Source organism: Chelon labrosus, assembly GCF_963514085.1.
Source record: "Chelon labrosus genome assembly, chromosome: 6".
In the NCBI taxonomy this organism is placed as follows: domain Eukaryota; kingdom Metazoa; phylum Chordata; class Actinopteri; order Mugiliformes; family Mugilidae; genus Chelon; species Chelon labrosus.
Genome location: NC_140342.1, coordinates 22,537,006 through 22,553,554, shown reverse-complemented (window position 1 = coordinate 22,553,554; position 16,549 = coordinate 22,537,006). Strand labels below are relative to the sequence as shown.

General features: G+C 40.2%; 1 protein-coding gene across 1 annotated transcript; it reads right to left on the bottom strand.

The window, feature by feature from the left end:
• Positions 1-8,854: 8,854 nt before the first annotated feature.
• Positions 8,855-11,481, bottom strand: LOC311488875 (CD48 antigen-like; the record flags this gene model as incomplete). Its single annotated transcript, XM_084545737.1, has 3 exons — positions 8,855-9,282; positions 9,367-9,675; positions 11,478-11,481. The coding sequence occupies 3 exons, from the start codon at positions 11,479-11,481 to the stop codon at positions 8,972-8,974; spliced, it is 624 nt and encodes a 207-aa protein (XP_084401863.1). The 3' UTR covers positions 8,855-8,971.
• Between the last annotated feature and the right edge of the window lie 5,068 nt (positions 11,482-16,549).

Sequence of the window (16,549 nt, the reverse complement as noted above, 5' to 3'; positions counted from 1 at the left end):
CATCATTAACTGTTATTGATAGCAAACATCACCGATGTAGGCTACTTTCAGAAACATCCTAACCTTGGTTTTGTCTTAAAGTTGACTATTGCTAAATATTTTGACCTAAAGTATAACGACTGTATCGTTGTACTTTAGGTCAAATTATTTAGCAATAACGAAGGGTATTATAAAAACTATTTTGTTGTTGTTACGTCGGTGTGTTCCATGCTAGTTTGTTTACTCGCTCTCTCTTGGTTCTCTGCTCGTGCACAGTATTCCAGGGCCAATATGCACGCGCTCTAACGTGCACAGCTCTCCCTTGTGGGGGGAGGGGCTTGGGAGACCGTTTCGGGCTTTAGCGGGGAAAGGGGGGAGGGACTGAGAAGTTGTCGATGTTCAAATTTTTTGGCTAAGTCCTGGATCTTCGCTATCCTGCCTACTGCACCTTTAACCACAACATTTATGCAACTAAACAGATATTTACAGAGGAAAATTACATTGTTAAGTCTTATCCCTGGAGACTGTCTTAGTGAGGCATGCATTTATTAGAGAGTAGAGATAAGAGAACAGAGAAAATGACAAATGAAATTAAATGTCCAGGTCCTCATTCCAGTGTCATTGTTGCATGATCTGCATCTTGCGCCCTCAAGCCACCAGGACACTCACCAGAACATGACTTTTATCTGTCAAAATGTCACCAGCTGTGTCATGATCTTGTCCCCTAACTAGCTAGGGGCTTACCAGCAGAGGGCACTGGTGTCACACACTGTGTTTACAATTTCAAGTCACATTTGCATTGCATGAAAAATTATTTGTTTCACAGTGACAAGAGCATTAAACTCCTGATTAACAAAAAAGATCAGTTAAGTGTCTTTTGTTTTTTCATTACTCAAAATGTCAGGGCAACTGAAATACAGTAAAAACTTAAGGACATGATTACATGATTTAAAACAACAAAACCCTTTTCAAAATTTCTCATGTCATCAGTCAATAACATAATTAAGGTAATGACCCACATGTCCTAATAGTTCAAGAAACATTAAATGTGCCACAGTACAAACAAAACAATTTCAATATTCCTCAGTCCATAAATCCAACATTTACCACGTTTACATGGTCTTTAGTATCCCGAATTTGATCGGGATACTAAAGACCATGTAAACGTACTGATTGTCTCCCCCAGTTGTTCATGCACAGTCAAAATTAAGCGTTCCTCAAACACAACCAGTCCTTAAATCCAACTTCTCCCTCCAAAGTTCTTGCAAAATCAATTAAGATATTCCCGAGTCCAAACAAAATACCAACCCAAAGTTCAATGTTGATGTGTAATGTTATGTATCAAAGAATGTACGGGGTTTTGAAAAAGAAAATGAGAAGGATAAGGAGAGGAAGAGAGGATAATGGGAGAACTTGCGGTTTGGAGAGCTGTTGTCAGGAACAGGAGGTTAACAATCCTTATACTGGAGGTAGTCCTGGCAGAAGACTTCAGTGCCCCGCATGCAGAAGATTTCAGTGTAGTTGCTTTAGGATGATTTCAGTGCTCCATATAAGATTCCAGATTACAAAGGCCGACAAATTCACCCACTCTGGTTTCCTATGAGCTTTTAGTCCTTGGCAGATATATATCTTCTTTAAACTAATGCTTTTTTGGGTATTTGCACTCCTTCTGTTCTTAACACTCTCTCCTGATTTCCATTGTCTCCTTTTTTTCCCCCTCACACAACTCACAGGTGTCTACAATTAGTACATCTCTCTGCTACACCACACCCCCTCTCTCTCACCACACTGCTGTGCAGCAGCAATCACTTGCCTGCTACATAGAAGGCAAAGAGTTTTTGACCACTGAAGTGGCATTTGGCTGCAAGGAATTATTGGAGAAGTTCAGTCACATTGTGGTGTTTAATTATGTTCGAGTTTTACGGAAACTATAATGGACAAAGTTGTAATACAACTACAAATACAAAGTTGGTCTCGTACTATGTTCATCCATCAGAGAGATCAAGCGCGTCAATTATAGTTCTGACATGGTTTGAATACACCAATCAGGCAGAACATTATGACCACTGACTGGAGAAGTTAATAACACTGACCATGTTGTGAGAATTCAATGTTCTGCTGGGAAACTTTTGGACCTGGCATTCATTGGTGTGGATGTTACTTAGACATGTAGCACCCACCTAGACCAGACCAGGCACCCCCACCCCATAGCAATGACACTCCTTGATGGCAGCAGCCATCCCCAGCAGGATGCAGCCTGACACAGACACACACACAAAAACACTTTAGGAACAACTAAAAAATAACATGAAGAAGAAGCACAAGGTGTTGACCTGGCCTCCAAATTCACTAGATCCCAAACTGATCAAGTATCTGTGGGACGATCCACAGAGGCCCCTCCCTTCAACCCACAGAATCCAAAGACCTCCACTAACAACATTCTGCTGCCAGACACCACAGGACACCCTCAGAAGGCCCATGTCCATTCTCTGATGAGTCATGTCTGCTCTGGAGGCACAAGGGAGACCTACTCAATATTAGGAATACTAATGTTGTGCCTGATCCGTGTAAATCACTCTCTGATTAATAAAATGGTGCAGTGTGCTCCACTTGCAGCATAACTGAGTAGTGTTCATTTCTAATTTGAATGGGTGTGTTACTTTTGTGTAATGTGTGTAAAAAGCATGCGTATGAAATGTAGCTGGACAAACAGAAGAGATAAGAGATAAGATAATCATTCAAAAGTTCCTGTAAAAGTTCACCATGACACTTGGTGTGGCAGTGAATGTGGCTTGAATATGTGCATGATAACAATGTGAAACTCTAACTTCAACCGTAAGCTTTGACCAGGGTTGGGTCAGATTACTTTGAAATGTAATCCATTACTGACTACAAATTACATGGCAATTTTTGTAATCAGTAACGTAATCAGTTGGATTACCAAAAACATGTAACGTAATCTGATTACTTTTAGATTACTTCAATAAATATGCACCTTAAGTAAAAGACACCGTCACAGACTTGATCAATGAATTCTCTTTTTATTTTTCTCTTTATTATTTCATTACAGCTAAGAAAACTTTTTGCTCTCAGTAAAGCATTCCTTTGTGAATGAACTAAAAACTGTATTAACTAAAAACTTTATATTACTAAGTACTTTCTTTACTCTGAACATATCTGTTTTTTCAGACCATATCCTCATATCAACCTGTTTAACTCTTTTCTCACATCATATTGAATGTTTACAACTAAAAACATTCCTAAAACATTTTTCTATCTTTTCTCATATTTCTCTTTCTGAACATTTCTCATAACATATCCACAACATGTCTTTCAAAATCTCAAAATAAGTCTGTAAATAAGTCTGTAAACATATCATAGAACAAAAGTGAACATGTTGTTTTTACAACATATTAGGATTTTTTCACATCTAATGTTTCAAAGCTCATTAATCAAAGGCCACAGAAACAAGTTTTCTAGCACTAACATTAACCAAAACCACGCTACCATTCAATGGCAACCCTCTGTCCAGCACGGGCTTTACGGTTAAATGAATGTTCAGTTTAGCTTCCTAGCTAACGTTAGATGGGTTGGAAATCAAATGAGTGGTCCCAATTGTATTTGAATATCATATTCATACAGAAAATGACAGAAAATTACACAGCAGAACACTGCTGTACTAACATTACCTAAGCTAACTAACAAGTCCAGTGATGTTACAATCCCATGATAACGTTAAGGTTGGTTGTTTTTATTTATTACTAGACAAGCTAGACAAGATGGCGCCAGTGTGTGTGGTCTGCCGTCTGTCTCTGCCAGTACTGTGTATGTTTTTGCTGTTTTTATCGTTTGTTGCTTTGAATGCCAACTGTCTTCTGGTGTACAATCTCCATACATTGCTGAATCTCCGACTCTATACCGAAGATCTAGTAAAGTTAGATCATGGTGGACGTGGATCTGTGCCCCCGCTCCTGGCCGGGATCCCACCTTACTAGAGATGCACCGATTACAATTTTCCTGGCCGATTCCGATTTCCGATTTTTCATTGAGTTTGACCTGCCGATACCGATTTTAGCCGATTCTGATTTCATTTTTTCTAACCACTTTACAACACACACAAAGATTTATTTTCTCTTCTTTAATAGAATATTAATATTATCTTTTCTTTAATAGAACATTTTTTGAACAGATAATCGCTATCACTATAAAAAATAGAACTATATAAATTACTCCTGGTGTGGGGAAAAATAAATAAATAAAATAGGCCTATTTGTGGAAAAAAATATGTAATATTTAAGTTACATAAAAACTTTTTATTTGTTTTCTTCCTAATTGTCCTTGAAATAGTGGTCAAGAACCCCCCCCCCCCCCACCCCCAACACAAAAATGGTTTGGCCACTGATCAAAATTTGATGTTGCCGTTTGATTTGAATATATATAAAAAATATTTTTAAAAAAAGTTGGTGACGGTGAAGCTGGGACTAGTAAAGTGAACGTAGGTTAGAAACAGCGCAGCCAACGTTTACCAGCCTTGTAACGTAACCTAACAGGCTAGCTCTAATGCTAACGTCCATTAGCTTGTATAAAAGCCCGACACAACACGTTATCTTTGACAGAAACAGGATGAGAGGAGAGAGATCAAGCTGCAGTCAGGTGACAGAGAGAGTGATGCGCCCACTGTCCCGGAGCGGAGGGACAGAGTCAGGCTACAGGTGAGAGAAGAGAGAGGAGGTCACAGTGGAGCGAGGGGGGGGCATCTAAGATTATCTCGTCGCGGGCCCAGGCAAGACTGTCAGCTGGCCTGCGTGTGATGCTGATGTTGCGCGATGTAAATAATACGGCGCCCGAGTGCATTTGACCGGCAAAAAATCGGCATATGTCAGACTGACCGGCCGGTCTCCGGTCATGGCCGATCACGTGAAAATCGGCCGATTCCGGTCACCAGCCGATAAATCGGTGCATCTCTACACCTTACCTTTGCCGCACCTGGGCTTCACCTGCTCGGCGTAAGCGCTTCCGCCGCCGGGGCAAACGCAGTGGTCGGCTGGTGCACACGCAAGCACGAGCACATTACCCCCATTTTAGCCTCACTCCACTGGCTGCCCATACATTTTAGGATTCATTTTAAAATTCTCTTATTCGCTTTTAAGTCCCTGAATAGTCTTGCCCCACCGTACCTCTCTGAGCTTCTGCACCCTTACACACCTTCTCGCTGTCTCAGGTCAGCTGATCAGCTGCTCCTGAGACAGCCTAAAACTAAGCGGAAGCTCAGAGGTGACCGTGGTTTTGCTGTTGCAGCTCCAAATCTATGGAATGATCTGCCCCAGCACATCAGACAGGCCTCCTCTCTGTCTGTTTTTAAATCCCTTGTTAAAACCCACCTTTTCTCCTTGGCTTTTGACACGTAGCAAGACATTGGACTCTATTTTACTTATTGTTTGGATTGTATGACTGTTATTTTTACTCATGTTTTATGTTTTTACTCTTGTTTTTGTCTTTTTTTTTTTATTTTTCTGCACAGCACTTTGGTCAGCTGTGGTTGTTTTTAAAGTGCTTAACAAATAAAATTGGATTGGATGAAGAGGTCCATTAATAAAATCCAATATAACATTATGAGCGGTCGACATAACGTTTAGCCATCGCTAACATGATCAATACCGATGTGGAAAATGCAACTGTAACCTTCACTAAATGGTGTAATAACTGAAACCATTAGTTTATCATCATTGGTCCACCTGATAGCTATCAATGCTTGAACGATGCCGAGCATGTTTCTGTAATGTTAATAATAACGTTCAACTTACCTCCAAGTGTTTCTTCAGATTTGAAGTAGATGTTGGCGCCGTTGACAATACTTGCACTTTTGGTTTGCACTACATACACATTATTATTTTCCACTGTCTTTAAATCGAAGTTGTGGCGATATTGCCATCTATTAAACGCATTTTTTTCAACTGTCTTTCGACGTCGACGGCTCCTCCATCTTGAGTTTTGATTTGAACCTTTTTCTTGTCAAGAAAAAAACTACACAGGCAATTGGATGATAGTGTCATCTAGTGGACAAACGAATGAACTACTTGTCAAATTAATAGTTAGGCTGTCATAAACAAGTTGCATTGTTTGCATGATAAAATGTAATCAGGTAATCCCCAACAATGTAACTGTAATCTGATTACACAATTTTTGTATTGTAATCTGGGCTGATTATAGTTACTTGATTTTTGTAATCTGATTACGTAATCCAGATTACATGTAATCCATTACTACCCAACCCTGCTAATGGCTCTGAGCATTACAGTGGCCAAGAGGTGCAAACCAACATTACAAAATGTGAAACACTTTTGCAAAGCTTGAGACAAATTTACATTTTAGAAAACATTTTTACATATCATAAAACATTACATTGCCATAATACAAGTCCTGAAACAAATTTACATTTCAGAAAACAAATGAACAAGATGCAAAACACTTTTACAAACTCTGACACAAATTTACAAGTAGCGAAACACTTGCAATTCCCAAAACAAATTTACAAATATCATCCATCAACTGGAAAGGGAATGTACCAACTCCGGGGTTGAACAGGAAGCGATAACAGGAGCGGCCTCTGTACATGAGGGCCCTGGCCTTTTGCATACAGGCTCTCTGGCAGATTCTTGTCTTTAGCCTTCATGGATCCTTTGGGTCCAGTATGAGGCCCAGCCATCATCTGCTGAACGCTGATTCAGATGGTGGTTTCATCCTTGAAGAAAAAAAAATGACAAACATTTTTAGCAAGGGTTCAATCATCTGCATCCTTCAGCAACTAAACTTTTCTGTGAGCATGACAACAAAAGACATTCATTCATTCATTCATCTTCCGTAACCCCTTACTCCTTTTCGCGGGGTCTGCTGGAGCCTATCCCAGCTATCATTGGACGAGAGGCGGGGTACACCCTGGAAGCTGGAGTACCTGGAGAGAACTCACGCAGACACAGGGAGAACATGCAAACTCCACACAGAAAGGCCCAGTCAGCCGATGGATTCGACCCGGGACCTTCTCGCTGTGAGGCATCAGTGCAACAAAAGACAATGAATGCAGATTTGACCTGAGTCTTATGCTCACATTATTCTTGGTTTTGATACCAGTGAGCAGTAATTTAATTCTGTTTTTGTTTTCATTGTGTAATAGTATGCAGTAGTTTAGGTTACATGGTGTGAGCGAAAAAAACAAACAGTATATGAACGATGCGTCTTCACTTCATCCTGGTGGTAAACTGAAGCTAGAATCCTGAGGATACAGGCGGCGCCATCTTGTAAGAGTCTACCCACACTTCCTCTAGACTCACTGATGGATGATTTGTTTGGCTAATACTACGCTCTGCTCTACCTCCACCAGTTACAAAGAAATATTGTATTATACACTGTACTTATTATTTTCCTACTCTCACGGTTCTACGGGACCCTTTCATGAAGCAGTTGGCATGGCAACTGGTATTCATCATGTCACACCCTGTTTTTATAGCATCGAATAACCAACTAAAATTAAACTTGTCAAAAAATTGACACTTGTCCTTTCATCAACATTATATTAAAATATAATGAAATGACAGAAATCATCCTTGAAAAAATTATCTGAGGTATATTTTAGTGTTTGTCCCAAGTCCCATCCACTAACATGGAGGAGATGAAGCTTGACCTATACTGCAGCCAGTCAGCAGGGGGAGCTCTATTTGATTTGGCTTCACTTTAGAGGAGCTGCATACAATCCTCACCAAAAAAATTGTGTGCAGAGGATTATCCAACAGATACCCTCAAATCAAAGCTCAACTGTAAAAAATGACCAACATCTTGAATTCTGAAAACTTGACACTTACCTCAGGAACCACATACACTGTATTTTTTGTATTTTCTACGTTCTCTCTGCCATCTGCAGGACAGAGATGAAGAAATTAAATGAATGGTGATTAGGTTTAAATGTATTTTTTCTTTACACACTGCAGCCATTTCAATTAGTTTACTGCATTTTTTTTCACCCTCACATTTCTTAAACTATTCCTACATTGAGTCTGTTTAATGTATAAATAATTCTAATCTCACACAGACACACACTATAAAGTCTCCATATGTGATGTTTTATAATGTAGGTGATCACAAGTGAAGGATTCTGAGAATGAATGAGCTTAAAGCAGCACATAGACTAGGGACTCTAAAACACAGGTGCTTGTCTGAACATTTGCTGTTTCTAAAGAACAGCTGTAAACTATCATGAATACTATATACAGAAGGGTTCAGCATTATTAATGAATAAGGCAGGAGATAAAACAGACTCATCTTTCTAGTTTGGAATTCAAAATATAATAAACATTTGGACTTACATTTCCCTCTCTTATGATGATAACAACATGCAGCAAGAATTATAAAGATGATAACAACAACTATCACACGACTGATGACAATAATATGGTGGTGGTTGGGTTCAGAGTCTGTACAGAAAAACAAAAAGCAGATTAGAAAATGATGCCTGGTTTCAATCACTCAACATAGTTTAGTGTGTACTAGTGTAGCATCGTGTCTTGGAGGATTAAACCTTTAACCAACTATGTCGTAGAAATTACATTTAAACAGTAAACTGTTTTCCCAGTTACTCTGTGGTGATGAACAGAAACATAGATCTTTTGTCCAGAGGTGAACAGTTTAAGTCTGTACTCACTACAAGTGGGTATTATATTACAAGCCTGAATATTTTTGCAGAAAACCCAAACAAAACACAGTGACAGTGGACAATTTACTGATAGGTTCTGTGTCTAAATGTCTTGGCAGATACCTTTATTTAAATTTAAAAATTAGTTTAATATAAACTTACATTTTTAGGAGACAGAATTAGAGAACAAATGTCTTTCTCGCATCTCAATTGCTGGATTGGACTCTAATAAGAATAGCCAAACTTGAAATGTAAAACTACTAACCTTCCAGAAGATAAAAATACTGTAAAACCAGTTATTTAATTAATTTAGTAATTCGGTCTTTCAGTCTTACCAGCACGTAGGGGGCAGAAATCCTGAATCTGTGTCGTATTCTTCGTCCAGCTGACTTGGTTGCTATGGTTACAGATGATTGCTTCATTCAACAGGTGGACACAGAGGGAAGCTCCAGAGCTGGTGACCTTTGATTGCTCTCCTCCCTCCTGAGAGCAGGTTTTGGTGTCACATCTGAAAGTGCTGCTGATGTCTGAGTCCTCTGTGCTGCAGGTCACAGTGAGGTTACAGGAGTCTGAGCTGTTGGACACAGAGTCTGGATTCAGATCAACTGGAGACACTGGATCTGATGGAGGAAAGTAGGGGGAGGAGGTTTAGAAACATGACAGCAGATGTTCTCTGTCAGTGTCTGAAATGTTAAGAAACCTACCTTGAACTGTGACCATGTGTTCAGCTATTGTTCGTTCAACTCGAAAATCTGTCACTTGTGCTGTATAAACTCCACTGTCTGCATCTTCTAGATTCTTCAATTTCACTGAATAATTTCCCACAGAGAACTCAACCCTTCTAGTGTAACCTTTATAGACTGTTGGTCTTCCACCAGGTGAATATGTTACTAAAACATTGCTTGTATTAAATTTCCAGACAAGAAAGTCAAATTCCTTTGGAGCATTATCCATGACTTCCAGAAGTACATCATCTCCTCTCTTCACAAACACAGGAGTCACATCACTGGACCCTGTAAAACAGTAGACACATAATGATGAAATTAAAGATCAATCATAAATACTGTATTCCTCTACCTAAAATCCAACAGAATTCTGATCAGTTAAAAATGATTATGTACATTTAGGTCATCTGTATTTAATATATTTAACTGAAATGTCTTTACTTGCTTTGACTCAGTGTGTATTTATGAGAAGTGACAGTGAAATGAAGAGGTCAGTAAAAGTCTTCATATAATGAGTCTTTTCCATCTGTCCATTCTTTCTCTTCTGAAAACCTCTGGACTTTCTACAGTCTTCTTCTCTATCTGTGAATCTTTCATTCTTTCTTTCTACAAGTCACCACGGGAAAAACCAAATTGATGCAACTGAACAACTAAGACAAACTTAAAATTGTCTCAGTGTACTGTATATTATTATCCCATGTCTTTATTATAATCAAAATCTTCTTTATAGAGTTTTGTCAGTTTATTTTTAGCTGAAATAGTTCAGTGAAAAATTCTTCAGCATCAACAACCACTGATGTGTCTGTTGCTTTTATTTTCTTCCTTTTCGCATCCCCATTTGTTACAACAGAGCTCACACACGTATGACTCATCCTTAAATTATGTGTCAGCCACAAAGAAACATACAAACAAACAGTAACCATGTCAGTTTGCCCAACTTCTGCTTTACAGCAGACATGTGAAGAAATGCAGACAGGAGAAGTAAATTACATTGACCATCTTGTGACAATTCAATGTTCTGCTGTGAAACTTTTGGACCTGGCATTCATTCATGTGGATGTTACTTAGAGATGTAGCACCCACCTAGACCAGACCAGGCACCCCCACCCCATAGCAATGACACAGACACACACACAAAAACACTTGAAGAACAGTGCAAGTGTTGACCTGGCCAACGTTGTTAGAGAATAATTTGACTTCCCTATAGATAGTTTGTGTAGTTAATGTTAGATTACTGCTGGCGTCAGTTATCTGCCCTATTTTCTCTCTGAGGAACATGCTAAGACCAAGGTCCCTCTTTGGCGTCTTCAGTCTCACTCTCTGGAGGACACTTTGCATTACAAACATAGCTGTAGAGTTAGATGATAACGCCCTCCGTCACTGGAGGACCCTTTGTATTTCCTAGCTGGTGTGAATCCTTATCTTCATGTTTATGTACTATAGCCAATTGGATGTTAACACATCTCCCCTTTGCTGCCTCGGCCTTGCTTGCTAGTATAAGAATCTGAGCTTTACTGTTTGTCCCTCAGAACTGAGGTGGACTCATGCACTTATGTTGTGATGACGAATCTTCTGTTCTCCTCGTACGAGCCTAAATAAACTCCTTCAGCATAAGACATACAGGACTCTGGTACTTCTTCTTCTTCTTCATCGGCATCACCACAAATTCCTCCCTAACAAGCGTATTCTACCAATATACTCTGATAGGTTTGTCAATAAAGTTGGGAGAAGGAGCTAATTGATGTACCTGCATGACACCAAAAGTTCAGCTATTGCAAAAATAATAAATATATAAATAATATAAACAAATATATCAAATATTATCTTGCTGCCGCCTGCCTTGAGTTTGACATGTATGAGATAAATGCACTCTCCCCCACAAAATACCAACTGCTGCACACACACACAGAAGACGATTGAAGTTTTCGTCTCAGACTGAGACCTCATTTATGAGTGTTTCACGTCTGGATTGTTGTTTAATACGATTCGTTTAACAACAGTGACTCTAACTGTAATTCCTAGCAGAACTGTAGTCATCGTTTAAAAGGGATCTCAGAGTGTCCTGTTCTTCTAGACAGAGCTAGCCCTACCCATGTTATCTTGTGAATAAATAAAAAGATGGACGAAACCTGTGAAACGTCGCCCGTATTATTCCTAAAGAGGCCGTTGTCATCATGGCAGTGCCTGACTCCACCTTGGTCCTGGCTAATTCAAAAGTTAAGTATATAATATACCGTAAATTCCGGACTATAAGCCGCTACTTTTGTCACTTGCTTTGGACCCTGCGGTTTATACAACGGCGGATGGACTTTTACAGCTAACGGTCACCTGGGGCGCACTATCATGTCATAGACGCGTTGACACAGCGCGAGGGGGCGTACGGACCTATTACGGACCTATTACGGACCTATTACGTCCTTGCGGACCCCCGTGCGTCCTACGCAAGGGCCAGACGTGCACCTCCCAAAAATCCTCGACGCGCGTCATGCTGCATTTTCTGGACACCTCCATGTCAGCTCGTCTGCATAAGTGCTTCACTGATTTATGTCTGGATTTCTAAACTCCAATAGTCCAAAAATATCAGAATATTAGACAGAAAGCACACTGAAGAGCCCTGTTTATGTTAGCCGAGTGAGCAGCTAGCTTGAAATCCACTCGACAGTTAAACACATAACGCACGGTCGGTCAATGCCACTTTGTAAAACACAGAAAGTTGCATATGAACCTACAGTCTATGATATGAACACATATAAACCGTCTCTAATGTTTTATGTCAACGAACTTACCGAAAAAACTGTTCGATACGTGCCGTGCTTGCTTCCCTGCAGTCTTCTTCTTCTTCTTCTTCTCGTTTTATTGGCGGTTGGCAACTATTGCTTGTGCATTACCGCCTTCCCTGCAGTCTTCTTCTTCTGTTGAGTTTTGAAATAGAAGGTCCCGCCCTTTTCGCCTCTGATTGGCTAGAAGGGCTCTCACCCGATTGGTTGTATACATTTATTTTTTTCATCTAGTTGGTTTGTGGTCGAGTGCAACCTAGACCTATTTTAAACTCGTTTCACGCTAGAGGTCGCCCCTTAGACCTACCGTCAACCCCCAGGTTGATGAAATGTTTGCAGGGTTCTGTCCCGACAATCCCCTCCGTGGTAGAAGAAACCCTTACGGTAATTAAACATTAAAACAACAGCGGTTTATAGTCGGGTGCGGCTTATAGGCCTATATGGCACAATCTGTAGTTTCCCCAAGATTTAGCTGGTGCGGCTTATATTCAGGTGCGCCTTATAGTCCGGAAAATACGGTCGTACTCCTGGCAGTACAAAGAGTAATTTAAAATGCCGCTAATACCTTCATGTTACAATATACTAAATTTTAGTCAATTCACTCAAGAATGCATGCAAGGCTCAAGATAAACACGAAAAGCAAATACAGCAACTAATTTGTAGTTGTTTACTTTCAATCACTGAAAGAGTGCTACAGTACAAAAAGAAAACAATATTTATGAGGACAAAAACGTTTTTACCTTGTAGTAGAGGGAATGACAGCAAAAAAGCGATAAACAGAAGAACATGAGTCATTGTTCTGACACTTGGGTACAAAAAATGAGAAGCAGGAACTGAAGTAAAACGTCCTGTGGGTGGAAATCATTTCCACATATCAACGCCTCTACGTCACTCTGAACTGCACTATTCGCTCTATGTTTTTGTTCTGTACTACTACCTCATTGTGTATTAGTATAAGTACCAATGTGTATTTACATCATCTGTGGGTTTGCATCCCTGACATTGTGTCATGGTATGATCTCTGAATGCTTTCTGTAACCCTGTTTGGTTTTTCTTTCTCCTTGTGTGCTTCTGCCAGCTCTCTACATGTTAGTTTAGTGTTTTCTCAACAGAAAGCAGGTCCCTGCAAAAGTGGCAGTGAACAGGAAGAACTTGTAACGTCACTGCATCTCAAGAAATGTGGTCCAGAGGTCATGCATGTACAGAGCACTCCTTCAGCTGATGTGTTCGATGTGCGCCTCCTCTTCCTTAGAGTCCCTCCCCCGCCGGACAGGCTACCCCCTAATAAGGGTTTTAAAACATCTGTCTGTGTCTGAGAGTGTCAAACTTTCTGAGGGGAGGAGCTGAGAGAGGAAGGGGTGTAGCGGATGTCATCTGGTGGTCAAGAAGAAAAGAAGTTAAACTCTCGTCACTTAGAGTTCCAGCGTGGTAGCACTTCAGTGGCTCAAAGCACTGGCTTAGCTTCTACACAAGTACTTTTGAATACATTGATCAGGCTTAACATTATGACCACTGACAGGAGAAGTAAATAACATTGACCATCTTGTGACAATTCAATGTTCTGCTGGGAAACTTTTGGACCTGGCATTCATTCATGTGGATGTTACTTAGACATGTAGCACCCACCTAGACCAGACCAGGCACCCCCACCCCATAGCAATGACACTCCTTGATGGCAGCAGCCCCCAGCAGGATGCAGCCTGACACAGGCACACACACAAAAACACTTTAGGAACAACTGAAAAAAGGTGTTGACCTGGCCTCCAAATTCACTAGATCCCAAACTGATCAAGTATCTGTGGGATGATCCACAGAGGCCCCTCCCCTCAGATCCAAATGACAACTTAGATAAAGGTAATTAAAGATAATAAGTGGCATGAAAAGGAAAGCTGTCTCATAATAAACTACAGTAACTACTGTACAGTATATTTGTGGCAGCTCGACCTCACATGATTGAGAAGCTGATGGTAACTCCACAGATATTAATAATTATCATGTCAGCTGTTGGTTGTGAAGGATCTGGAGTTGAACTTGGCAGCTCTATTGACCACCTATAAATAAATCTAAAACATCTTGCTGGGAAAATATATTTGTCATTATTAATTTACCTTATTGTTCCCTGAGAACGGACGGATCATAGCCACTTCTTTGGTTCAAAGCAAGTCACAAGAAAGCAGCACAAAGTGACAGCTACATTTCTACAAGAGAGGTTGAAGGTGCAAAGTTAGCATGATGAGCAGAGCCACGTTAAAGGGAAATAATCCAGGATTAGATGTTATGCTACATAGTAGACACGTACTACAGCATATGATCCCAGTACCAAAGATCACACACGCCAGGGAGCCCAACCACTTCAGACCTGTGGCTATAACATCTCACCTGATGAAGACCATGGAGAGGCTGATCCTGAACCACCTCCGACCCCTTGTGAGCCCGAAGCTGGACCCCCTGCAGTTTGCCTACAAACCGAGCACTGGGGTGGATGACGCTGTCATCTACTTGCTGCACAAATCCCTTTTGCACCTTGAGGAACCCAGAGGTACTGTGAGAGTCATGTTTTTTGACTTCTCCAGTGCCTTTAACACAATACAACCCTCGCTGCTGGACCATCGACTATCTCACCAACCATTGGACCATTGACTATCAGACCTCAGTATGTGAGGCTTCATGGCTGTGTGTCTGATGAGGTGCTCTGCAGCACAGGAGCTCCACAAGGAACAGTACTCTCTCCATTCCTCTTCTCCATCTACACCTCAGACTTCCGTTACAACACAGACAGCTGCCACATCCAGAAGTTCTCTGACGATACAGCCATCGTTGGACGGGTAACAGACAGGAATGACCTGGAATACAGGAAGGTGGTCGAGGACTTTGTCAACTGGTGCGATCGCAGCCATCTTTACATCAACGCCACCAAGACAAAGGAGATGGTGATTAACTTCCAAAGGAAGGCAGCACACACAACACCGGTGAACATCCAGGGATTTGATATCGACATTGTGGATGGCTATAAGTACCTGGGTGTTCACCTGAACAATAAACTGGACTGGTCAGACAACACCAATGTCCTATACAAGAAGGGACAAAGTCGCCTCCATCTGTTGAGGAGACTGAGGTCCTTTGGAGTGTGTAGGACACTGCTTGGGACTTTTTATGACACTGTGATTGCATCGGCAACCTTCTACGCTGTGGTCTGCTGGTGTGGCGGAATCACAGAGAGGGACAAGAATAGTCCTGTCTTATCTTATCTTGTATGCATCCAGCTTGTAGTTTTGGTGATTCTGTGACTTTAAAGAAAATAAAAGTCATGTTCATCATGTGTAACATTTTCAGCTTGGAATCAGTGATATATCTATAGGAACACAGTCAGTGAAGGCACCACAAAATATATTATTAAAAAACGATTAATGACAATTTAATGAAGAACATTCACGAGTTTAACTCAAAGCAATACTCTGAAGCTTTACAGTGATAACATTTTTAAACAAAGAAGATAACTTCTTCTACGCCATTACATTTTTCATCTTGGGAATCCGTGTCCTACGTGATGAGGCTACTGGACACTGAATTGCTTTCCATCCATCCATCCGTCACAATTCAACTCTCTAAAATACTGTGCTGAAAAATTGATAAACATAAAAAAACATGAAATGTAGTAGATAAGAATACAGCAGCACATACATTGCTTCTGATTACAATAACAGTACAAGGCCTTCTAACCCACATCCACATGTAGGAGCATCACTTTGTTCATTACTATCAGGACAACACATTGCTTCAAAAGGAGCATGGATTTGATTCTAAAATCTTTAATTTCTGGTGCAGCAGTCTTTTAACAGATTTCCACGCAAGAACACGTCACCATCTCCTAACAAATATCACAGAAATCCTTCCTCTAGCTTCCGCACACGTCATAAATTAATTCAACCATCAGAATAAAACTGTGCAGCAGTATAACACAGCATGTGGTAAATATGCTATATGTTCTTTTGCAGCAGTATAATAAGCTGTGATATAAGTTGACACACAAACATTGAGTATCTTAAATACTATGAAAAGGTGTAAAATATGAAATGTCATAGGAAATGAGAATACTGCAGCATATTGCTATCTTACAGTGCATTGGCCTCAAGATCACATCTATATAATGTAAATAATTTTCTGTACAATTCAGGACATTTATTTTGTCCAGTTGTGCTCAACACAACACATTCCTTTATTTCTTTTTGTTCTTTGAAATGTATAGATCAGTTTATTTAAAGGACATTTATGAGGACCTGGAATTTGAACTATGGACCATTCATTTAATAGATTTCAACACAACTACATGTTAAAGCCTGCTTATAAATCATAACATAATTAAATTTAACTTGTATGTGTTAAAA